Source organism: Pongo abelii, chromosome 6 (genome assembly GCF_028885655.2).
Source record: "Pongo abelii isolate AG06213 chromosome 6, NHGRI_mPonAbe1-v2.0_pri, whole genome shotgun sequence".
NCBI classification, from domain to species: domain Eukaryota; kingdom Metazoa; phylum Chordata; class Mammalia; order Primates; family Hominidae; genus Pongo; species Pongo abelii.
The window spans coordinates 139,583,031-139,608,741 of NC_071991.2; the positions used below are offsets into that span (position 1 = coordinate 139,583,031).

Here is a 25,711-nt window from a genome sequence, read left to right on the forward strand (position 1 = left end):
GAGGATTAAGTCTTATCAATCTGGTTTATCTCCAGGAGTTGTTTGCAAACACTAGCAAAAGTTTTTCTCAAGAATTTTATGGAGAAACACCAATACATTCTTTTACTTCTCAACTGTCTTTGTAAAAATAGATTTCTATGTCATTGGAAAAAATCACTTATGTCGTAGTTAAATTCCTAAAGGATTTTTTAATATCTTATTTATTTGTTTGTTTAAATATTTCAGGGTTAAACTTTTTTTAACTTGTATTTTAGATTCAGTGTGTACATATGTAGGTTTGTTACAAACGTGTATTGTGTAATGCTGAGGTTTGGAGTATGTATTAGTCTGTTTTCACGCTGCCAATAAAGACATACTTGAGACTGGGCAATTTACAAAAGAAAGATATTTAATGGACTCACAGTTCCATATGGCTGGAGAGGCCTCACAATCATGGCAGAAGGTGAAAGTCATGTCTCTCATGGTGGCAGACAAGAGAAGAGTTTGTGCAGGGAAACTCCCCTTTTTAAAACCATCAGATCTCATGAGACTTATTTGCTATCATGACAACAGCAGGGAAAGACCTGCCCCCGTGAGTCAATTACCTCCTACCAGGTCCCTCTTACAACACATCAGAATTCAAGATGAGATTTGGATGGGGACAGACCCAAACCATATCAGAGTATGACAGAGTATGATGGAATCCATTACCCAGGTAGTGAACATAGCACCAAACAGGTAGTCTTTCAACCCTTGCCCCACTCCCTCCCTCTCCTCTCTTGTAGTCTCTGGTGTCTGTTATTTCCACCTTTATATCTATGTGTATCCAGTACTTAGCTCCCACTTATAAGTAAGAACATGTGGTATTTGCATGTCTGTTCCTGCATTAATTCACTTAGAATAATGGCCTCCAGCTACATCCATGTTGCTGCAAAGAGCATAATTTCATTCTTTTTATGGCTGTGTACTATTCCATGATATATATTTACCATATTTTCTTTATCCAATCCACCATAGATGGGCTCCTGGGTTGACTTCACATCTCGCTATTGTGAATAGTGCTGTGATAGACATACAAGTACCTGTGTTTTTTGAGAGAATAATTTATTTTCCTTAGGGTATATACCCAGTAATGGGGTTGCTGGGTGGTATGGTAGATCAATTCTTAGTTATTTGAGAAATCTCCAAATTGCTTTCCACTGTGCCTGAACTAATTTACATTCCCACCAACAGTGTGTAAGTGTTCTCGTTTCTCCACAGCCCCACCAACATCTATTTTTTGACTTTCCAGCAAAAGCCATTCTGACTTATGTGAGATGGTATCTTGTTGTGGTTTGATTTGCATTTCTCTATTAGTTATGCTCAGCATGTTTTCATATTTTTGCTAGCCACTTGTATGTCTTCTTTTGAGAAGTGTCTGTTCATGTCCTTTGCCTACTTTTTAATGAGATTGTTTGTTTTTGGCTTGTTGATGTAAGTTCCTTATATATTCTGGATTTTAGGCCTTTGTCAGATTCATAACTTGCTAATATTTCCTCCCATTTGGTAGGTTGCCTCATTACTCTGTTGACAGTTTCTCTTGCTGTGCAGAAGCTGTTTATTTTAATTAGATCCATTGTCAATTTTTGGTTTCATTGCAATTGCTTTTGAAGACTTAGCCATAAGTTATTTGCTAAGGCCAATGTCAAGAACATTTCCTAGATTTTCTTCTAGGATTTTAATAATTTGAAGTCTTACATTTAAGTCTTTAATCTATCTTGAGTTAATTTTTGTATATAGTGAAAGGTAGGAGTCCAGTACCATTCTCTTGCATATGGTGAGCCAGTTATCCCAGCACCATTTATTAATAAAGAATTCTTTCCTTCTTGCTCATTTTTGTCAGTTTTTCTGAAGATCAGATAATAATTGTAGGTGTGTGATAGTATACTTTGAGGTTGGGTAATGTGATACCTCTAGTTTTGTTCTTCTTGCTTAGAATTGCTTTGGCTATTCAGGCTGTTTTTTGGTTCCATGTGAATTTTAGAATAGTTTTTCTAATTATGTGAAAAATGACATTTGTAGTTTAATAGATATAGCATTGAATCTATGAATTGTTTTGGTTAGTGTGGCCGTTTTAATGATGTTAATTCTTCCAGTCCATGAGTGTGAAATGTTTTTTCATTTGTTTGTGTCATCTCTGATTTCCTTCAACAGTGTTTTGCACTTCTTGTAAAGATCTTTCACCTGCTTGGTTAGATGTATTCCTAGGTATTCTATCCTTTCTGTTGTTATTGTAAATGGGATTGCACTCCTGGTGAACTATAAACACATTCTCATTTTTATAGTTCTTCTAGGTGTGAAGTTGGGTCGTTAATTTGAGATCTTTCTAACTTGAGATTTCTAATTTGAGATTTCTCAGCTTGAACGTTATTGATGTATAGAAATGCTACTAATTTTTGTACATTAATTTTGTATCTTGAAACTTTACTGAAGTTGTTTTTCAGTTCTAGGAGCCTGTTGGCAAAGTGTTTAGGGTTTTCTAGGTATGGAATCATGTCATCCTTGGAGAGACAGAGTTTGACTTCTTCTTTTCCTGTGTGGGTGCATTTTATTTTTTTCTCTTGCCTGATTGCTCTGGCTAGGACTTCCAATACTATGTTAAATAGGAGTGATGAGAGGGGGCATCCTTGCCATGTTCCAGTTCTCAAGAAGAATGCTTCCAGCTTTTTCCTATTCAGTATGATGTTGGCTGTGGGTTTGTCAGAGATAGTTCTTATTATTTTGAGGTACTTCCCTTTGATGCCTAATTTCTTAAGGGTTTTATCATGAAGGATGTTGGATTTTATCAAAAGCTGTTTCTACATCTATTGAAATTATCATATGGCTTTTGTTTTTAATTCTGTTTATATGGCGAATCACATTTATTGATTTGCGTATGTTGAGCCAAGCTTGCATCCCAGGGTTATGGAGGAAAGCCTACTTGAACATGGTCAGTTAACTTTTTGATGTGCTCCTGGGTTTGGTTTGTTAGTCTTTTGTTGAGGATTTTTGCATCTATGTTCATCAGGGATATCAGCCTGAAGTTTTCTTTTTTTATTGTCTCTGCCAGATATTGGTATCAGGATGATGTTGGCTTTGTAGAATCAGTTAGGGAGGCATCCCTCCTCAAGTCTTTTGGAATAATTTCAGTAGGATTGGTACCAGCTCTTTGTACATCTAGTAGGATTTTATTATGAATCCATTTGGTTAAGGACTTTTTTTTGGTTGGTGGGCTTTTTATTGCTGATACAATTTTAGAATTTATTATTGATCTGTTTATGGTGTTATTTCCTTTCTGGTTCAGTCTTGGGAGGTTGTGTGTTTCTAGGAATTTATTCATTTCCTCTAGATTTTCTAGTTTGTGTGCATAGAGATGTTCATAAAATCTCTAAGGATATTCTGTGTATCTGTGTGATTGGGTGTAATGTCATCTTTGTCATTTATGATTATACTTATTTGTGTCTTTCTTTTTTTCTCAATCTAGCTGGTGGCCTATAATCTTGTTTATCCTTTCAAAAAAAGAGCTTTTGCTTTTGTTGATCTGTTGTATGGATTTTTGAATCTCAATTTTGTTTAGCTCTGCTCTGATTTTGATCATTTATTTTCTTCTGCGATCTTTGGGGTAAGTTTGTTCCTGTTTTTATAGTTCTTCTAGATGTGAAGTTGGATTGTTAATTTGAGATCTTTCTAACTTCTTTATGTAGGCATTTATGGCTATAAACTCTCCTAGTGTGTCTTAGGGATGATCATCTTGCATAATATTTCATAGAGATTCTCTGAATTTCTTAAATTCACATGTTGAACTCTCTAGCAAGATTGGGGAAATTTTCACGGACAGTATCTTCAAATATGCTTTCCAAATCATTTTTTCTTTCCCCTTCTCTCAGGAATGCCAACGAGTCATAGATTTGGCCGCTTTACATAATTCTATATTTCTCAGAGGATTTGTTCATTTTTAAAAATTATTTTTAAAAAATTTTCTCTGACTGGGTTGTTTAGAGGGACTTGTCTTTGAGTTCTGAGATTCTTTCCTCAGCTTGGTCTATTCTGTTGTTAATGCTTGCAATTGTGTTATAATTTTTTGTTTTAATCCCAGAAGATGAGTTTAGCAAGTTCAGTTTAGCCATTCAGTTAAAATGGCTGTGTTATCTTTCACCTCTTGGATCATTTTACTGGCTTCTTTGAATTGAGTTTCAACATTCTCCTGAATCTTGTTGAGTGTCCTTGTTATACAGGTTTTGAATTCTGTATCTGTCACTTAGGCCACTTCAGTCTGGTTAGAAACCATTGCTGGGGAGTTAGTAAAATTGTTTGGCGGTCAGAAGATACTCTGACTTTTTGAATTGCTGGGGTTCTTGTGCTGATTTTTTCTCATCTGAGAGGGCAGATGTTCCTTTATCTTTTTGAAGTTGCTGTCTTTTGGATATGGCTTTTTGTTTTTATAGTCTTTATTTTCCTTGAAGGTTTGACTGTGGTGTATGTTGAGTATAGTTGATTGGCTTCATTTCTGGGTGCTTTCAGAGGCTCTTTAAGAGATCTTTATCTGTGGCTGAATTCCTGCATTAGGTTTCACAGGCACACTTTTTGTTTGGTGGTGTAATTTAGGCTGCCATACAGTAGATGGTGTTTAAGAGTAAGGGCCAGAAGATAGCCTCTTACTCAGCTGCAGGCGTCTTTCATATTTCAGCACATTTGCAGTAGTGCTATGGGGTGGGGGAGCTGGGTGATCCAGAGATGGCCCCCTTGCCAAGTCCATTTTTGGTGCTTGAGGGAGCCTCCTCTAATCACTGATATCATGCCTATGTTTCCTTAGCCCCAAGGGCATCTCTGACAGGCTGTGCTCTTCCCTCTTAGGGACAGCCTGAGCCAAAGGTCAGGTCATCATGAGACCTGCAGCTCCCTGTTGGTCCTCTGTATTTGGCAGAGTCAGAGTGGGTTGTGGGGTATGTCTGGGGGGTGATCTGTTGATGCATTGGGTCAAGGGCAGAAGATCCCCAGGTACTGCAGTGTTGCCGTAGAGGTGCAGCTGATATGGTGCCATGATTCAGTATTTTCTGTACAGCAGATGGCTTTGGGGACCTCTCAGCTTGCTCTCTCCCAACTGAGTCTCCTTCCAATGTCTGCTCCAGTAGCTGCCCTGACAAGCTAGTTTTGTCCCAAGCCTTTTGCACCCAGATTGTTGGTCTGTTAGATGTTCTGGGCTGTGGAACTCCCTTGGGCAGAGGCTGTGGCTGGTAAACAGGCTACATCCTTCCCAGACCAGTCTTGCAGAGGGAGGCATGCCCAACTCCCACACCAGCACACAAGCCCATACCTCACTCTTCTCAGTGTTCTGAGAGTGGAGCTCCTCCCCTGCTCAAGCCTCAGCCACAGATCTCAGCTAGATAATCCTGATTTGTGTGCTTAAACCCTGGTGGGTTGGGACCAGGCCTGCAGCTTTGTTTTCTGGCCTTAGGGTCCAGCACCGGCTCTGCTGGGGGTCAGAGTCCTTCCAGGCCACCAGCAAAGCAATCAGGTGGGGCAGTGGAGGCTGTGCTGTGTGCATTCTTTTTTGGGAGCAGCCAAGCAGTGGCCTTGGAAGGGGCTGGCAGACGGGTGGCATGCAGATCAGATGCACCCTGGTTCTGTAGGAAAGACAACGCTGCTGTCTCCCAGCTCAGCTGTCAGCAGGGGCTAGAGCCACTCAGAGCAAGATGGAGAGCCTTTGCAGATGGGTCCTCATGGTCGTGTTTTGCTGCAGATGCCCTGTATGCAGAACCTTCTTGTCTCTGCACAGGCTTGAGCTCTGCCTCTGCCTACTCTCCAGGCAGTTTCTCCTGCCAATTCAAATGTCTATGGTGTTTGTGGGGTCTGTTGTAGCTAGGATCCCAGATGTCTGCAGTGCGAGTTTCCCTTCACTCACCCCTTCCTTGGGACCTGTTCAGTGCCAGGAGCTGGTCCTGGCACTCAGCAACTCTATGTGGGATTTCCAGATTTCTCCCTCTTACACCTCAGTGTTTGCATTGCCTCTCTATAGACTGGCAGTGTTTTCTCTCGAAAGCTCTGTTTGAAGTGTGATGGTTTACTCAATATTTTGGTTTTTCTCTGTGGGAGAGGTGCTTCCCAGCTGCATCTAGCTGGCCATATTGTCCCCTTTCCTGTCATTTTATTACTTATAGGTTTGGGTGGTAACTTTTTGTAATATAGAAAGGCTCCTTCATTTGTTGGCACAGATTCTTATACCCTTTGAAAGAGATTACCCCTCATAAGGGTTTTATATCTTACTTTGAGTACTCATGGCACCATCCCTTTTCAATTGGCTATGGTAATATATGCCGTAAGACATAAGGCAAATTATCAATGATTTTTATTTTATTTCATTTTATTTTTGGTATTGAGAGTCACCATTTCCTTCTGCACTATGAACTACTAAATTTTTGGAGAGAAATTTTCTTAGAGATGTTTTCCTCACATTTGCTGTTTGAAATTCTTTTACTGCAGGACCCAGCCATTTCTGGCAATGAGACACAGTATCTCCCATTCATTAGAGGACAGGAAAATAACGTGTTCATCAAATGGCCTGACACCAATGACATTGTCTGGGGAAAGGTAAGGCTTGGGGAAGATGCTTACAGTTAATTAACATGACAATGTCTTGAAATAAAACAGCTCTCAATACACATTGGAAAATATATTGGACAATCAATAAATTATGAATGAGTAGAAATCTGTCCAATGCTGATTAGCTCAATAAGCATTAATAAGACCAAAGTTACAAATCTCATCCTCTATTATTCCTGAGCACTGTCTATTGCCTGGAAATACTCTGATATCCCCGCTCTTTATTTATTCCACATGGTCATTTAACAAACATTAAGAATCCCTTTGAGAATGACACTGAAATCTGTGTCTCCCAGCCACCTACATGCAAAACATGCATTCAGTTTTGACCTATCATGCTTAATCTTCCTTCATATCTAAATGAATCATTAAGTCCTATAGATTCTCCTCTTCCTCTTGTTTCCTTTAATTCGTCTTTATGGCTTCAATCTTCATCTTCATATGTCTGATTTTTTGGCAATAGCATTTTAGGTGGACTTCAGGTGATCATAGCTTTTAGCCTAGGTTTGAATTCTGTTCCTTAATTATACTATGCTACTTCCTACTGCTCTGGGTGTATTCCAGGCTCACTTTTTTTTTTTTTTTTGAGATGGAGTGTCACTCTGTTACCCAGGCTGGAGTGCAGTGGTATGATCTTGGCTCACTGCAACCTCCTCTTCCCAGGTTCAAACGATTCTCCTTCCTCAGCCTCCTGAGTAGCTGGGATTACATGTGTGTGCCAACACTCCTGATTAATTTTTGTATTTTTAGTAGAGATGGGGTTTCACCATATTGGCCAAGCTGGTCTCGAACTCATGACTTCAGGTGATCCACCTGCCTCGGCCTCCCAAAGTGCTGGGATTACAGGCATAAGCCACTATGCCTGGCCCCATGCTCACTTTGAATATTACCTTCTCAGCTTACCCAGATAATATCTTCACTTCAAGATCAACTCAAATTTTACCTCGTTTGAAGCAGTTAGTAACTATTTTAGTTTTTCCTATTTTCCCTTGTCTATAATATTGCTTTCAGTATAGCATACAGTGTAGCATTTATGTACTATCCGTGAACTCTTAGGAAACAAGTACTATTTCTTACTTAAATCTCAGTAAATACAGATCCTGGAAGAGTGCTTGTCATATAGGAAGTACTTAGTAAGTGTCTGTTGATTGAATCAATTAATCAGTGTATGTATACTTAATGTCCTGGTAGTTACAGCTAAAATTGGTTGGTACTATGGATTTTTTAATGCTACATATACTTGGAGTCCCCTATAAGTCATGATAGTGCTTAAAAGTATTGAGGTGAGGTGTATGGGTTATGAATGGAAATCAATCTTATTTCTTTAGAGTCACACTTCACACTTATTATGAATTTTGTTATAGGTCTGTGACAAGGAGATCAGAGATCTGAGAAATCACTCGAAAGTTGGTTGTTCAGAGGATATGTTTAAAAGAAATTCAGTTAATTATTAAGTTCAAAAATAGAATTTTGAAAACATATAGAATGAATCAAGAGACCCAGCCTACTTTCACCTAATGTAATTTTGTAGATTCAGCCTTTACAGTTTAATTTATGGCAAAGATTCCCAAGTGTTTCATGGAGATGCATGTCATCAGAGTCTAACACATGAAATATCTCATAGTCTGTATGCAAGGATGTGTAAAGGTTTTAATTGCTCTTCTTTTTCTCTAGGTTTGGCCAGATCTGCCTAATGTAATTGTAGATGGATCCCTTGACCATGAAACTCAGGTTAAGGTACAGTTGTATATAGATTTTTGTCAACATTGCCCTAAACATCTAGATATTTAACATTTTTTATCCTGATGAATAAGTAGCTAACCCTTTAGTTAAGTAGCCCTAACTTGAGGGTGCTTATCCACTGTTAGTTTCCTGGCAGAAAGAGATCCTCAAGTGGAAAGCTCAACAAACAGCGAACATGGAAATGTGTAGAAGGAAATCATTAATGAAATCCTCTCATAAGTGTGCTTTTAATTGGCTGTGATTTGTTTGAACTTTATGACGCTTGAAAAATAATGAACCAAAGTCTAGCATTTTCTCACTAGAAGGGAATCCATTATGAACAGACTGGATTTTAATAAATTATCTGCATACAAAAGAAAATACAAGTCAGTTGAATGAAGGAAAGTTGTTAATCTCAGCCTGGTCATCTAGCATACCCTCTACTCTGGAGTTCACTTGCCCCTGGATGACAGTGCTCCTTCATCTCATTTGAATAGTCTGGAAAAAGCTTTTGCTACTATCACACTGATATTTAAGTAAAAAAAAAAAAAGAAAAAGTATTTGCATCTCTAAAGTTCAATTGTTCAGACACTGTTAATTTTCCAGTCTTGTGATTACACGTCCAGTTATAAAACAAATCCTGTATTTGAAAGGGATTGCAAAGCTATCTAACCTTCTTCTAAGAAAACAAAGAATGAAGTCAACCTTCCCTAATCTCTGCTTCTGTTGTAAACTCTGCAACAGCAGCAGATCTGAGATTAGAGCAGAGACTGATCTGGGCAGGCACAAATTCCTGTTCATCTCCCATTTGGGGTCCCCTGTATAGGCTGAGACCCTGACCATGAGAGTGTGTGTTATTCTTACAGCTTTACAGGGCCTACGTTGCCTTTCCTGACTTCTTTCATAATAGCACAGCTGCGTGGTGGAAGAAAGAGATACAAGAGCTCTATGCAAACCCTCGAGAGCCAGAGAAGAGCTTGAAGTTTGATGGGTTGTGGATTGTAAGTGCACCCTTGGTTGTCTTTTTTTATGGAAATGTTAGCAAGTCAAAACATGGGGAGGAGAGACTAGCAAAGCAGAAACATAGGGCTGAAGAGATGAAAGGGAGAAATGCTGTTACAGAATCTAGGTTCTAGGACCAAGAGAAGCAGAGATCATTGCTGATCTGCCCAGGGACATATTGTCTGGTGGATGTTGGAGCCCACAGAGGAGATTGCTACTGCTGGAGATGCCAGAGCAAAAGAGAAAAGGAGAAATCACCTCCCATCTCCAATCTCTTGCCAATATCACCCACTGGCCAAATCTACCTGAAAGCTTATTGTAAGGGAGTCTTACAGGGCAGAGCTGGGAGTGGGTGAGGCATGGAGCTGAGAGCAAGTAGACATTTGCCATAGTACTGGGGCAGACAACTCTGAGGGAATGGCTTAAAGGGCCTGTCCAGACGTTCGTTGTAAATGCCAGTCGGCCTTAAAAGCAGGACTTCCTGAGATGTCCCTGGGATATATGTCCAAGGGCAACTCTATCTGTGTTTTCTTCTGTCCTGATTTCCTTCCCCACTGTCCAGTGGCCTGAAATCTTAAGCAAGCTCTAGGCCAGCTCTGAAGAGCTATTTAGCTCTGGGTCAGGCTGGAAGAAGTCTGTGATTCACCCCGGAGACAAAAGTCCACTGAAAGCACTGGGGCCTCCCTGGCCACCTGCACCTTTGAGATAGTTAGGCACAGAGTAGACATGTGAAAGGACACAAATTAACTCAAACAGGCAAATCAGACAGTGAAGAGGTGTGGGCAGCTTTGAGAATAAGAGATACTGATAGCTCTGGGGTAGTATTTTTTTTTTCCAGTGGAGGGAAAGCTGTAGCTGGGTAATTCAAAGTAATGAATAGTTCTTCAAGTACTTTTATTTGCCTTTAATATGTCCTATTTTAAATAGTCTGGCATTCAAAAATGTAGCTTTTCCACTGTCGGAGTGCGCCGTGAACATTCCCTTAGGAGCCCCTACTCCTTGCATTTAAGTAATAAATTCCCCAAAGTATGTTTTTATTTCCAAACTTGTTTCTGAGTTACGTACAACTTTTTAGAAATATATTTATGGCAGAAAGTGAGATAACTCTCCTTGTGTTTGTCCTATGCCAATATCAGAATTAGTCCAAGCGACTGGACTAAGAAAAAATAGAGGAAGATAATAGTAACCTCTGGCCATCGATTAAAAAGTGAATAATCCATGCACAGTAAAACAAAGATGGGCTACCTCTGTTGGGGAGTTGTATCAAGAGATTTCCTTAGATCCTGTGTCCAGCATTACCTCACTATTTTTGCCACTATAAAACAATCCTTGTAAGTTTTAAAATGCCAGGTAAGCAAGGAGTTTAGCACTCCACTTTGGCAGATATAAATTTTTAGAATCCATTTGTGTCAATGCCAGGAATTAAACACAGTGAACTAAACCACCAGCTGAGACGAGGTCTTCAAAAGTCATCTCCCTGAGGTAGTATCCTCTATAGCCAAGACCATCCTGCCCCTGACATGACGAGATCTTTTTTTGTTAACTCATTTCAGGATATGAATGAGCCATCAAATTTTGTGGATGGATCTGTCAGGGGCTGCAGCGATGAAATGCTAAATAACCCACCCTATATGCCATGTATGTAAAATAATTACTTCATCAACTTACTTTCCTACTCAAAGACTCCAAAAGTTTTCCTTTTACTGTCAAAGTGAAGCCTAATGTTGAAGACAGAAACTATTCTCCAACATGACATGAAATCCCAAGTAAGATAACCTTGAAAAAGTGCAGCTAAACTAATCAAGCAAGAAATAATGACATGATGTGGTATGAAAGAAACCAAACAATGCATGGTACATTTGATTCCATTGATAACTATGAACAGGTTGCTAAAATTTTAAATAAACCCTTACACACACACACACACACACACACACACACGTGGAGAGATGTTCTTTTGATTAGAGAATTAAAACCTAGTTTCTGAAGTCTCTCTGCCCATGTAAACAGACATTTGATGAAGGATACTTTTTGGTCATTCTGTGGTACAAACAAAAATAGAATGTTGGGATCAAAAGGATCTCGGAAAGTTGAATCTTCTCACGTTGCAGAGAAACAAGGAAGGAAATGACTCACTTCTAAAAGTACTGTAGCATGGCTGAGGTGGAAGGATTGTTTAAGACCAGGAGTTTGAGTCTTGAGACCAGCCTGGGCAACATAGTTAGACCCATACAAAAAAAAAAAAACAAAAAAAAACACCAAAAAACAGAAAAACAACAATAACAAAAGGCACTATACCAGTAATCTATGGGACAGAATCTAGAATTCAAGTTTCTTGATGTCTACATCACTGTTATGCTGCCCATTTCTCACTCACTCACTCATTCATTCATTTTCTCCTTCATTAATTTAATGCAGAGGGTGTTTGACTTGCAATGGTCTGACTTATGATTTTCAACCTTACAATGGTGAGAAAGTGACATGCATTCAGTAGAAACCAAACTTTGAGAACCCAAATAACCATTCTATTTTTCACTTTCACTATAGTGTTCAATATGTTACAAGAGATATTCAACACTTTGTTTTAAAATAGGCCTTGTGTTAGATAATTTTGCCCAACTTAGGCTAATGTAAGTGTCTGAGCACATTTAAGGTAGGTTAGGTCCATTCAATGCATTTTCAAGTTACAATATTTTCAACTTGTGATAGGTTCATGGGGATGTAATCACATTGTAAGTTGAGGATCATCTGTACTTATGTATCAAGCAAATGCTGTCAAATCAGAAAGATTTAGAGATACAGATACAAAAATGATTGAAATAAGATTTATTCTCTGGAGAACATTACCATCTAGTGGAAGAAATAGTCCTAACAATGAAGGAGTTTATTCTGTTGGCAAAAGGGCTATGACAGTACTCTATAAATTAAATCAGAGTTGGTGCAAAAAGAAGGGAAGCTGCTTTTCCCAGCTCCATATTTTATCCTTACCCTTCATTAGTTATAAAGACACAGAACATTGTTTTCTATAGACTAAAATCTCATAAAATTGGGCCTGTTACTGGTAACAAAGTTGTTGATTGAAGTAAAGAAATGCCAAAATGATGGGCATTTCTAGTGAATGTGCAAATCATGTTGTTTAGGAAATAACTCGACATTTCCCCTCAGATTTGGAATCTAGGGACAAAGGCCTGAACAGCAAGACCCTGTGCATGGAGAGTCAGCAGATCCTGCCAGACAGCTCCTCCGTGCAGCACTACAATGTTCACAGCCTGTACGGGTGGTCCCAGACCAGACCCACATACGAGTGAGTGTCTTTTTGTCACAGCAGCAAAGATAATTTTCCACATCATTCCTTTTGCCATTTCATATTTGCACTGTGCATGTATCCACGTGATGCCAGTTAAAATGGGTTAATGTCAAAATTTCAGGCATGGTTGCCCAAGCAACCACCTCTGAGCGCATTTATCAAGTAAGTTACTAAATTCACCTATTTAAAGTGAGCAATTAGGTAGTGTTTAGTATATTCATAGAGTTGTGCAACTATCACAAAAATTAAATTTGAAACATTTTCAGAACTCGAAAAGGAAAACCTTTGCCCATTAGCAATTATTTCCACCTTGTTCCTACCTCCTGAGCCCTAGCCATTACTCATCTATTTTCTGTCTATGTAAATTGCCTATTCTGGACATTTCATAAAATGGAATCACACAATATGTGCTCTTTTGTATATGGCTACTTTCACTTGGCATAATGTTTTCAAGGATCATCTATGTTGTAGCATGTATCAGTACTTGGTTTCTTTTGACTAATAATATTTCATTGTATAGATACACCATATTTTGCTTGCCTATCTGCCAACAATGAGTGAACATCTAAGTTGTTTCCATTTTTTTTGGCTACTATGAGTTGTGATTATGTGAATATTCATGTGCAAGATTTGGAGTAGACATATTTTCTTTGTTTTGAATATGTATCTAAGAGTGGAACTTCTGTGTCATATAGGAACTGTATTTTTAATATTTTGAAGAAATATCAAGCTGTTTTCTAAAAAGCCTGTACCATTTTACTTTTTTTTTTTTGATGGAGTCTTGCTCTGTCGCCCAGGCTGGAGTGCAGTGGTGCAATCTCAGTTCACTGCAACCTCCACCTCCTGGGTTCAAGCAATTCTCCAGCCTCAGACTCCCAAGTAGCTGGGTTTTCAGGCATGTGCCACCATGCCTGGCTAATTTTTGTATTTTTTAGTAGAGACAGGGTTTTGCCATGTTGTTCAGGCTGGTCTCGAACTCCTGACCCCAGGTGATCCACCCACCTCAGCCTCACAAAGTGCTGGGATTACAGGCATGAGCCATCATGCCTAGCCTACCATTTTACATTCTTACCTGAATGTCTGATAAAATGTATAAGGTTGCAATTGCTCCATATCCTTGCCAACACTTGGTGATATTCATCTTTTTAAATTACAGACATTGTAATGGGGGTAAAGTGATACCTAATCATTGTTTTGACTTTATTTCACTAATACTAATATTATTGAGCATCTTTTTCATATGCTATTGGCCATTTGTATATATTCAAATATCTATTCAAATCCTTTGCTCATTTTTGATAGAATCATTTTATTATTATTATTACTGAGTTGTGGCCAGGCATGGTGGCTTACACCTGTAATCTCAGTACTTTGGGAGGCCAGAGTGGGAGGATTGCTTGAGTCCAGGAGTTCGAGGCCAGCTTGGGCAACATAATGAGACCCTGTCTCTACAAAAAACAAACAAGCCAGGCAGAATGGTGCATGCCTGTAGTCCTAGCTACTCGAGAGGCTGAGGTAGGAGGATCTCTTGAGCCTAGGAGTTTGAGGCTGCAGTGAACTATGATGGCACTGCACTTCAGCCTGGGCAACAAAGTAAGACTCTATCTCTACAGAAAAAAAAAATTATTGGATTATAAGAATTCTTTAAATATTCTAAATTCAAGCTTCTTATGAGATATATAGTTTGAGGATATTTTCTCTCATTCTGCAGACTTTTCCGTAACCATGCCTTTTGAAGCACATTTTTTAAAGTGTTTATAAAGTCCTTTTTATTCATTTAATTACTTATTCATTTGTCACTTGTGCTTTTGGTGTCATATTCAAGGAGCTATTGCCTAACTCAAGGTCATGAAGATTTTCTTCTAAGAGCTTTATAGTTTTAGGTATTACACCAAGATCTGTCATCCATTTTAAGTTTATTTTTGTGTATGGTATGAGGTAGTGGTTCAATTTTATTCTTTCCTTCATTTTATTGTCTTGGCACCTTGTCAAAAATCAATTGACAATAAATGAGAAGGTTTATTTCTGCATTCTCAATTCTGTTTCATTGATCTCTTTATATGTCTGTCCTTATGCCAGAACCATACTGTCTTAATTGATGAAGTGCGACTCTTCCAATTTTGTTTTTTCAAGATTGTTTTAGCTACTATGGGTCCCTTGCATTTGATATGAATTTTATAATCACTTTGTCAGCTTTGACAAAATAGCAACAGGGATTTTGATAGGTTTTACATTGAGTCTATAGATCAGTTTGGGGAGTATTACCATCTTAACAATATTAAGTCTCTTTTGATTCATTAGCATGAGATGTCTTTCCAGTTATTTAGATCTTTAATTTTTTCAACAATTATTTTTAGTTTTCAATGTATATGTTTTTGGTCATTATTTCTATAAATATTTATCTGTCCCTTTGTCTTTTCTTTTATCCTTCTGAGATTTTGCCATTTTCCAATGTTGTTGGGAAATCTCAGACTTGTTCTTTAGTTCTTCCCAGGACAGAGTGTGATCTTTTCTGTTCAACTGCCCATTTCTGCTCAAGTATCTGAGCTCTCTGCCTTCTGTCCCCAGAGTTTACAAGAACCTCATACTATTTGATTTTGGGCTATCAACAGGTGATAGATCATGTTGCCCCTGGTGTTCCACACTCAGGGGCAACATGGTCTTCCAAACAGAAATTCTTCTTCCCTTTCCCACTTGCTTTACATCTTCATCTTTCAGTTGCTCTTTCACAGTCTTGCTTTCCACACCTATCTTGAGGCTTTTCCAACCAAGGAAAAACTAGTTCTTCAGGAAAACACCCATGTCATTATATGAAATACACACAAAACAAATAGATGTTTTGCACCCTCAGAGATAACCTTACCACGGAAGAGTACAAGGATGAATAAGTCACAGTCGCTGCTTTCAAGGACCTCATTGTCTAATTATAGGAGTCAAACATGAGAGGGAAAATCAATTAACTCTACTGGGATAATCCAGAAAGTCTTCATAGAAGAAGTGACATTTGAATGTTGGTTAAAAGAAGAGTAGAAATTTTCTTTTGGCAAAGAAGGGGCTTGCAGGGCAAAGAAAGCAGCAATAAGAAGATGTGAAAACTTGATAGAGTTTCTACCAAAAGCTCATCTTTCCCATGCACCATCCCCTCCTCTCTCTTCAGGGAAATTCGCTTTTCACACATCCGCATCCCATTGCCATCTTTCTCTTCAGAGAAGCTTGCTCCACGAATTATACTTTTCCATGGGTGCTCGTTTCTTCATGAATTATTTTTATCTTCTTCCTCACTGCTGGTATATTGCTTTAGGATTTAGACTGTGAAATCTTCTAACTAAACTTTCTCATCTTTCAAATTGGAAAAATCATAGCATCTATTGTTATTATAAAAATTAAATGATATAATGAATCCACAAGTACTTGGCATATTGTAAGCACTCAATAAACATTAGCAATATTTTTAAATTCCTTCTCATCAACATTTGAAAATGTCCCAGTTGTTCTGGCTTTTGCCTATATCCTCCTCCAACCATCGTCTAATCTTTCAACTCCCTCCCATATTCAAGCTGTTTGAAGGAACTCTTTCCATACATGATATATTTATTTTTTAACTCTCATACACCTTGATGTTTCTCCCTTTATGAATCACACATGCTGGTCATTCTGACCTTGATCAGGCTAATCCCTTAGCACTTACAATCTAAAGACCAACTTACATCTATTTCCTTCATGAAATCTGCTCAGATTACTCCATCCCTCGTAATTCCCTCCTTCTCTTAACTACTAACCTGACAGTATGTTCTACATTTTAAGTTATTTCCTCTACACACTTTGTTGAGGGGAGAGGACCATGTCTTCTTTGTTCTTTTCTGTCCAAGCACTGGACATTTTTATTTCTTTTTGTGAAAATGTCTTTCTTTGTCAGCCCTGAGTGCCCACGTTGATGGGAGAGCTCAGCGTGTGAGGCATCAGTGGTCAGTTTTGTTCACTGACTCTTCCTTGCTGACCTTCATGCTACATCCTCTGCTGATCTTGAAGTTCACAATACTGAGGTTCACAATATGCCTTGCTGCATATGCTTTGTGTGCTTTTGCTAGTTTCTCAGGATCTTGACTGTGCTTTCCAACCTAGATTCCAGATATTTATGCATTTACCTCTCTGGCCACAGTTCTGCAAACTCCTTTGCAGGTTCCCCTTCCCACTCTTTCTAAGCCTATGTTCCTCCTATGCCCAGGTTCAGTCATCTTTTTTTTCAAACCATGTAGCTTTTCCCTTGGGTAAGCACAAACACATACTACTGGCTTTAAATACATTCTGGATTCAGATGGCCCCCAAATCTATGTTCCCAATCCAGACCTCTCTTGAGCTTCAAACCTAGAATTGCCCATAAACGTCTCATTTATGATGTCCCATAGGCACTTCAAACCAATACTTAAAATGTTGAACTATTTGTCTCTCCCTTAAACCTGTCCTCCTGCAGTCTTTTCTTTCTTCTTCTTTTTTTTTTAAGATGGAATCTCGCTCTGTCACCCAGGCTGGAGTGCAGTGGCACGATCTCGACTCACTGCAACCTCCACCTCCCAAGTTCAAGCAATTCTCCTGCCTCAGCCTCCCTAGTAGCTGCGATTAGAGGTGCATGCTACCAAACCCAGCTAATTTTGTATTTTTATTAGAGGCAGGGTTTCGCCATGTTGGCCAGGCTAGTCTCGAACTGCTGACTTCAGGTGATCCGCCCACCTCGGCCTCCCAAAGTGCTGGGATTACAGGCATGAGCCACCACGCCAGGCCTCTCCAGCATTCTTTATTTTAGTGAAAGGAACCAAGTTTAACTAGTCATTTAGGTCATCCTAGATTCTCTTTTCCTGCTTTCAGTCGGTGACTCAGTTCTTTGCATCAGTCACTACTCTATCTTCCTGCCTTATTCCAGGCCTTCATTATCTCTCATCTAGACTATTATAAAAATCTAAGCTATCCTTACCTCCATTTCTTTATCGCACATACATACATATGCATTCTTCCAATTTGTGTATGGTTAAATCTATACCTTTTACTTCATTATATTTTGTCCATTGTTTTTATTTGAAATTCCTTTCTCTTGTAGAAATCAGGTGGTTTATATATTCTTTCTGTTTTAATAGAACGTGTGTGTGTGTGTGTGTGTGTGTGTGTGTGTGTGTGTATTTCCATTCATTTTTGGATTTGTTTTGGTGTGAAAAATTAGAAGTGACCCAAATAGATTAGTTTACACAACAGTAGTCAGCTACTTTTCCTGACATCATTTATTGACTAATTCATCTGTGTCTATTGATCTGTGATGCTTTTTTAAGCAAATACTTGGATTGTATACATACTAGAATCTGTTAATAGACTTTCTCTTTTGTTCAGTTGATTTTTCCCTCACACAGTTGTTGTTATTTTCTAAGGGTGCGTGCAGATGATCCATCTTCCACTGAAAGATAAACATCTTTTATGTATATTTGCCTCTGTGTGCAAAACATGTCTTGCTTTTTGAGGTATAGAAAAGCAGAGTGAATATTTCCAAAATGCTGTGGCTTTTATTTGGATCCCAGATCTGCCTCCTTATTCTTTTCTTCCCTCTTCCCCTGCTTGCCCTATGACTACAGACACACATGTGCCACCCTGCCCAGCTAATTTTATTTTTTTGTAGAGACAGGGTCTCAATGTGTTGCCTAGGCTGGTCGTGAACCTCTGGCCTCAAGCAGTCCTTCTGCCTTGGCCTCCCAAGGTGCTGGGATTACATGTGTGAGTTACTGTGCCTGGCCTCCTCTTTAATCCCTTTTTTTTTTTTTTTTTTTTGAGACAGAGTCTTGCTCTGTTACCTAGGCTGCAGGGCAGTGGCACGATCTTGGCTCACTGCAACCTCCACCTCCCCAGGTTCAAGTGATTCTCCTACCTCAGCCTCCTGGGTAGCTGGGATTACAGGTGTGCACACCACACCCAGCTAATTTTTTTTTTTTTTTTTAGTAGAGACAGGGTTTCACCATGTTGGCCAGGCTGGTCTTGAACTCCTGACCTCAAGTGATCCACCCACCTTGACCTCCCAAAATGCTGGGATTACAGGTGTGAGCCACCACACCCGGCCCTCTTTATTCTTTAAATGACCTTTGATAAGCATTTTAAAGATCATCTTATTTTGTCCAGCTCACTATTTTCAGGCGAATGCCTTTCTAACTTCTCTGAACCTTAGCTTCCTAACAGTAAAAGGAGCACAAGGAAACCTTTTCATGATGTTATGAGACACCACATAGGAAAGTGACCAGTATAATACTGGAATAGAGGAATTGTTCCATAAATAGCTATATTACCCCTCACTCCCACCCCTTTCTCTTACTCCAGGGAGATAATCAGATTTTTCAAAAATGAAACCCACAATCTAGGTGCAGATATACCTCTAGTCTTGCTGTGAAGTTTGTTGGGATCTTTAGTATGGCTTTGAGACAGCAGATTCTTCCTGGGAAGAAGTTATCTGACTTGGACCGAAGTACCCTCACCCCCTCATGCTCCAAGATGCAGTTACTCTCTGTAAAGGAGTTCGTTTCTTCAACTCACCTCCTTGTTCCCCTCCCACCAGAGCTGTGCAGGAGGTGACAGGACAGCGAGGGGTCGTCATCACCCGCTCCACATTTCCCTCTTCTGGACGCTGGGGAGGACACTGGCTGGGAGACAACACAGCTGAGTGGGACCAGCTGGGGAAATCTATCATTGGTGTGTGGGCTCATTCCCAGGGGCCTGTGCTGGCAGGGAGGGCACTGGAGTTTGTGCTGTTCAGCAGCACTGGTTATGTCTCTATCATCATCTAGGTGGGTGGTAAAATTAACAAGAACTGAGTTCTCGCTGGGCATGGATTTTAATTTACACCCATCTTTTAATATTTTCATCATGAATGGTCCAGGGCTTTCTAATGGGGTAAGGAAAAATCAGGCCAAGCCTTCACTCTCCTCTCAAAGTGCTCCTTCATCCGACACAGCTGTGTCTTCTCCTTGCAGGCATGATGGATTTCAGTCTCTTTGGAATACCTTATGTAAGTCACATTCGGACCATTACTAATTGCCCAGTCAGATTTTAGTTAGTCAGCGCCTCATGAAATTCCCACCTCATGCTCTCATTGTGCACCTTCTCAGACAGGAGCAGATATCTGTGGGTTCTTTGGAGATGCTGAATATGAGATGTGTGTTCGCTGGATGCAACTGGGGGCATTTTATCCATTTTCCAGAAACCACAACAACATCGGGACAAGGGTGAGGCAGCAGTTCGTGCTCCAGGTGTTGCGTACCCTCAAATCATAACTTCTTTTTAACCCTCAGGAGTATTATACTCATTTCCTGAGAAAAATCAAAAAACATCACCAGAATCTTAATTTCTTGGGAAATCCACAGAGTTCAGAACTCTGGAATTATCAGTAATTTTTAGAAATATACCCTTTCTCATCTCCTGGAGAATTAGTATCTATGAGGAAAAGTTTTTATAGTTCCCCATGGGGCTAAAATGAAAGAAGCTCCCTTTGCTTTTAAGAATATTGAATTTGTATTTTACTCAAATTCATCCAAGATATGTTGGTGCTGCACAGAAACCTCTCTCTGTACACATGTAGAGGGCCAGAGCTGGACCTATTCCAGGGACTTAGGAATCAGTGATAAAGAGGAGAAAGCAAGAAATTCTAATTTTGTAGGGTGGCAGAGATGGGGAAAAGGGTAGGCCAGGAATGAAGGGATAAGTGGCTTGTAACCTACATATTGAATAAATGCCCATTGATTCTTTTCTGATGCCACTGGGATGGAATGAAGAAGAGGTGATCCATTATATGCTCCTTTATCCTTACAGAGACAAGATCCTGTGGCCTGGAATTCAAGCTTTGAGATGTTGTCCAGAGAAGTCCTAGAGACCAGATACACCCTGCTTCCTTATCTCTATACTCTGATGCATAAAGCTCACGTTGAGGGCAGCACTGTTGTCCGGCCCCTTCTCCATGAGTGAGTACAGCCTCTTTCCCCAAGCATGTCTTGCAAATAATCCTCTGTAGCAGTCATAAGAGGATAGGTGAATTTTTCCTGTTTTTTTTTTTTAAGGTTTACGGATGACAGGACAACATGGGATATAGACCGTCAGTTCATGTTGGGCCCTGCTATCTTAATCAGCCCTGTGTTGGAAACTGTGAGTTCTTCATTGTAGGTCAGAAAACCTTCAATCACATGATCTAAAATCATGGGAAAAGCATTTTAAAGATCATCTTATTTTGTCCAGCTCATTATTTTCAGGAGAATGCCTTTCTAGAACATCTACAGGAGATCTTTTTCTTTTTTTTAAAGATCTCTCTGTTAATGAAAGCTTTACTACACTGACTGATTTCTCATTTTAAAATTTTGTCATTTACTTTTTAAAAATACGTTTTTTCTGTAGTTCTGAGGAATAATTTTTCAGGATTTTTCTTAATAAAATCCCTCAAATTATTGCAATCACTATTAAAATTTTCATTTTTTATCTTAATTTTACAGAGTGTTTTAAAAATGAAAATGAAAAATATTTTTTGAAATATTCATAATGACATGTCAATTTTATGTTTCAGAGCACATTTGAGGTCTCTGCTTATTTTCCGAGAGCCCGTTGGTATGACTATAGCACGGTAAGAACTAATATACTTGTGAAGAACCAGTTTGGTCTATGCAGGGTGGAGAGGTGGATAGAGCCTTCTATTTCCAAGCACGTATTTTCTGAGGCAATAATTTTGACCTTTTTAGCCTTGGCAAGGCTTGTTTAAATGAAAGCATGTATAAGAGCATAGACGAAATCTAACCATCTACATCTCATTGAAGCTCCCCCCTCACCCTTGCCCTTGCCTCTCAACTTTTCTGAAGAAACAAAGACAAGTCTAGATTTTCAGTCTTAAGCAAAAATGAAAGATCAGAGATTTTCTCTTTAGGTTTGCAGTCTTTTGCTGACTTTCTAACATGCTTCCCAGGAAAGGAAGGGCTTGTAATTAAAACATGCTCTCATTTAATATATTTATCTCTCATCATTTTTTGCCTGTATTCTCCTTTCTAGGGAACTGGCAGCAAATCGACAGGTCAGAGGAAAATCCTGAAGGCTCCCCTTGACCACATCAACCTTCATGTCAGAGGAGGCTACATCCTGCCCTGGCAAGAGCCTGCAATGAACACTCACTCCAGGTGAGGAGAAGAGGCGATGTCTAACAGCCTCTTGCTATACCGTAATGAGGAAGCCTTACAGGAGGCTGTCCCACCTTCACCAGGGATATGTGGATTATAAACTAAATTGCCAAACAACTTTACTGGTCAGATCCTGTGAGTGCTTTCTGAGTGGGACCCGGAGGAAATGAGTTCATAAAGTTAGTCTTAGGGATAGATATACACACATATATTTTTGTCTGTAGTGCTGTATCAAAGGCAAAAATTTTCCTGAAGGCAGAAAAATGTTTCTCTTTCCACACTGTTAAAAAGGAATAGGAAATGTTAATGAGCTCTTTGACTTGTGATCGAACAAGAACTAGGTAGGACTGAGTCCTTGTCCTATCCAAGAACTTAGTGTTCATTCCTAGGTCTACTTTGGTCAATCAAGGAAAGATATGCTTGTGTGTTGTGTGTGTGTACACACATGTATATAAATTACACATATAATATGTAAAAATTTATAAAATCATTGATTAAACAGAACATGTCACATCAAGAAAGGCACATAATAACAAGTCAAAAGGAGAGAAGTTAATTTTCAGCCTTGTGGTGTAACACATGGTTTATATGAAAGATGGCTTTGAGCTGGATCTTTTAGATTTGAATGTACAAAGGGGAAAGAGAGATCCAGGTCGATTAAAGAACTGAAGGTGAAAAATGGGTTGGGTTTGGGAACATAAACCATCCAGTTTAACTGGAGGACAGATAAAGGGAGAGATAAAATAAGTAAAACTCCAGCAGGTTAGGATTAGATCCTGGAGGGTGGTGAATGCCAAGCCACTACTTTGGATTTTATTCTGTGGCAACCTGGAAGCTACTGAGGATTCTCTTTTGAGGGATTTTCTTCCTATGAAATTAATATTTCATTATATTACTTGTATTTATATTTGATTTTTGGAAATTGAAGCTAAACCAAATGTTTTATTAAATTTTAAATGTTTTCCATTAACTTTTAAGTGTCTTATATTTTATCTATTTTCCTATTTTTAGAACTTTATATGCATATTTAATACATTTCTTTTATTTCTAGATAAGTAATGTTTTTAACACAGTCTGTTCTTTATTCTTACAACCTACAATCTAGAGAAAAATAACTCTTTTTTTTTTTTTTTGGGTAGTCGACAAAATTTTATGGGATTGATTATTGCTTTGGATGACAATGGGACAGCTGAAGGCCAGGTGTTCTGGGATGATGGACAAAGCATTGGTGAGTATAAACTTTCCAGGGTCCCTGTACATCATTGAGAAAAATCATACCATAGAGGCTCGGCATATAATTAACATGAACTGAAAACCTCTCTCTGCCTATTGTCAATAAGGCAATAACGTTTGGAGAATTTTTCCAACTTTTGCCTGCTCATTTATATTATACTATAGTTAGTATAGACTGGGTACAGTCCCCAGCTTTGTAGGTTCAGGAACTTGCTGTTATGCATTCAGCCAGGGATGATCTATCTCTGTATAACTGTCTCACTCTTGATTTAAAAAGAAGTGTGGATGCAAATATCAGGCTGATGGTTAATTCATTCTCAATAGGATAGAAACATGACTCTATCATTTGGATCAGCCATCTATACCAGGCACCCTGTTCCTCACAAATAGGCCTGCTCAAGAGGCAATTTAGAGGTTAGAAAATTTCTTGGTGACTCGTAAATTGGGAATTAAGTATTGCCCAAAGGATACTTACATCGATGAAATATTAATTTGTATGCTTCCTTTCCCCAGTTGAGATAGAGTATGTTGGTTCTACTTTAGGTAAGTGAGATTTGTCATTATCATCAGAACACCCTCTAACTCAGACTTTTCTATAGAAATAGGGACACACTGTTACTAGCTGACTCTCACTTTTCACTACTTATTACTGTGGACCAGAACCTTCTAATCTTGCAACATACCACATTTTCTGAAATTATAGTATAGCTTATTTTTCACTACTAATATTTCTAGAGATTCCTTCTTTTTTAGGTTCCTTCATTATAAAGATAAGAAATTCTCATTAAAGAAGTAGATATTCTTTACAACACATGTTAAAGACAGAAAATTAGGAAAAAAAGCACTTTTAATATTTTTGCTGTACTGACTTTGGCTTTTATATTAAGAAAATGCTTAATTTTTAATATGGCTGACAACATTCTGCATATTTAATTTGTGAATCCTGTTTATTTTCCTCTAACATAATGACAGAAATGTGTGAATGTTATCATTTACTCCTTATAAATACCATTATGATGATCATATTCTATTGAGAGGATATGTACATGATGGTTTTAATTTTCATTGTTATAAATAACATCCTTTTTCTTTCTTTTTTTTTTTTTTTTTGAGTCTCACTCTCTCATTCAGGCTGCAGTGGCACGATCTCAGCTCACTGCAACCTCCTCCTCCCTAATTCAAGTGGTTCTCCTGGCTCAGCCTTCCCGAGTAGCTGGGATTTCAGGTGTGTGGCACAACACCCACTAATTTTTGTATTTTTAGTAGAGATGGGGTTTTGCCATGTTGGTCAGGCTGGTCTCCAACTCTTGGCCTCAAGTGATTCACCTGACTCGGCCTCCCAAAGTTCTGAGATTACAGGCATGAGCCACCGTTCCCAGCCCATATATAACATCCTTGAGTATTAACCATTGTTTCCATTTTAGATTATGTCCATAGAGTAGATTCCTGGAAGTGATATTACTGTATTTTAATCACCTTTAAAAAAGTTGTGATTTATACAAATAAAATGTATCCATTTTAAGAATACAGTTAAGTTTTGACAAATGTGTATAGTTGTATAGCCACTACCACAATGAAGATGCGGAATATTTTTATAACCCCGAAAGTTCCCCTTTTATAGTCAGCCTGCGGATTCATCCAACTGTGGTCTGAAAATGTAGTTAGCCTACAATAGTTGCATCTGTATTGACCATGTACAGACATGTTTTTCTTGTTATTATTTTGTAAACAATACAGGATACCAATGATTTACATAATGTTTACATTGGATCAGGTTTTATAAGTACCCTGGAGATTATTTAAAGTACACGGGAGGATGTGTATAGGTTATATGCAAATATTACACTACAAAATAACTTACATTCAAATAATAATGTCAGATTCATTTTAATGGTCAAAAAATGAAACCACTGAAATATTCATCAATAAGTATATTGGTCAATAGTCATGGAATATTACCATGGAAGACACCATGGATTATTACTAGGAATAAAAAGCAATTAATTCCTTTTACATGCAACAGCATGGATGAATGTAAAAGGCATTTTTGCTAAGTGAAAGATGCTAAAAATACAAAAATAGTACATATTGTATGATTCTATTCATATAAAATCTAGAAAATACAAATCCAGTCTATAGTGACAGAAAGCAGAACAGTAGTTGCCAGATCCTGGAAAGAAGGATGAGGACTGGGGAGAAGCTGACTAGAAAGAAGTACTGCTGTCCCTGGGTATCCATAGGCGATTGGTTCCAGGACCCCTGCGGATATCAAATTCCACAGATGCTCAAGTTCCTTATATAAAATGATAATATTTTTATAATTTCAACTTTTATTTTAGATATAGGGTGTACATGTGCAGGTTTGTTGCATGGATATATTGTATGATGCTGAGGTTTGGGGTATGGATCCTGTCACCCAGGCAGTGAGCATAGTAACTAATGGGTAGTTTTTCAACCCATGCCCCCCTTCCTTGTTACCCCCTCTAATAGCCTGCAGTGTCTATTGTTCTCGTCTTTATGTCCATGTGTACTCAGTGTTTAGCTCCCACTTATAAGTAAGAAAATGCATTGTTTGGTTTTCTTTTTCTGTGTTAATTTTCTTAAGATTGTGACCTCTAACTGCATCCATGCTGCTGCATAGGACATGATTTCATTCTTTTTTATGGCTGTGTAG

At 38.7% G+C, this 25,711-nt stretch overlaps 1 protein-coding gene across 1 annotated transcript in view; it reads left to right on the top strand.

Annotated features, from left to right (window-relative positions):
• Positions 1-25,711, top strand: part of MGAM2 (maltase-glucoamylase 2 (putative)) — a 110,730-nt gene that overhangs the window by 64,467 nt on the left and 20,552 nt on the right. The window contains exons 33-45 of the mRNA XM_024249975.2: positions 6,478-6,585; positions 8,272-8,334; positions 9,186-9,320; positions 10,875-10,959; positions 12,487-12,625; positions 19,212-19,345; positions 19,627-19,661; positions 19,762-19,878; positions 20,462-20,610; positions 20,707-20,791; positions 21,204-21,260; positions 21,680-21,804; positions 22,944-23,032. Coding sequence (XP_024105743.2) covers positions 6,478-6,585; positions 8,272-8,334; positions 9,186-9,320; positions 10,875-10,959; positions 12,487-12,625; positions 19,212-19,345; positions 19,627-19,661; positions 19,762-19,878; positions 20,462-20,610; positions 20,707-20,791; positions 21,204-21,260; positions 21,680-21,804; positions 22,944-23,032 — 1,321 coding nt within the window. The remainder of the gene's footprint in view (positions 1-6,477; positions 6,586-8,271; positions 8,335-9,185; positions 9,321-10,874; positions 10,960-12,486; positions 12,626-19,211; positions 19,346-19,626; positions 19,662-19,761; positions 19,879-20,461; positions 20,611-20,706; positions 20,792-21,203; positions 21,261-21,679; positions 21,805-22,943; positions 23,033-25,711) is intronic.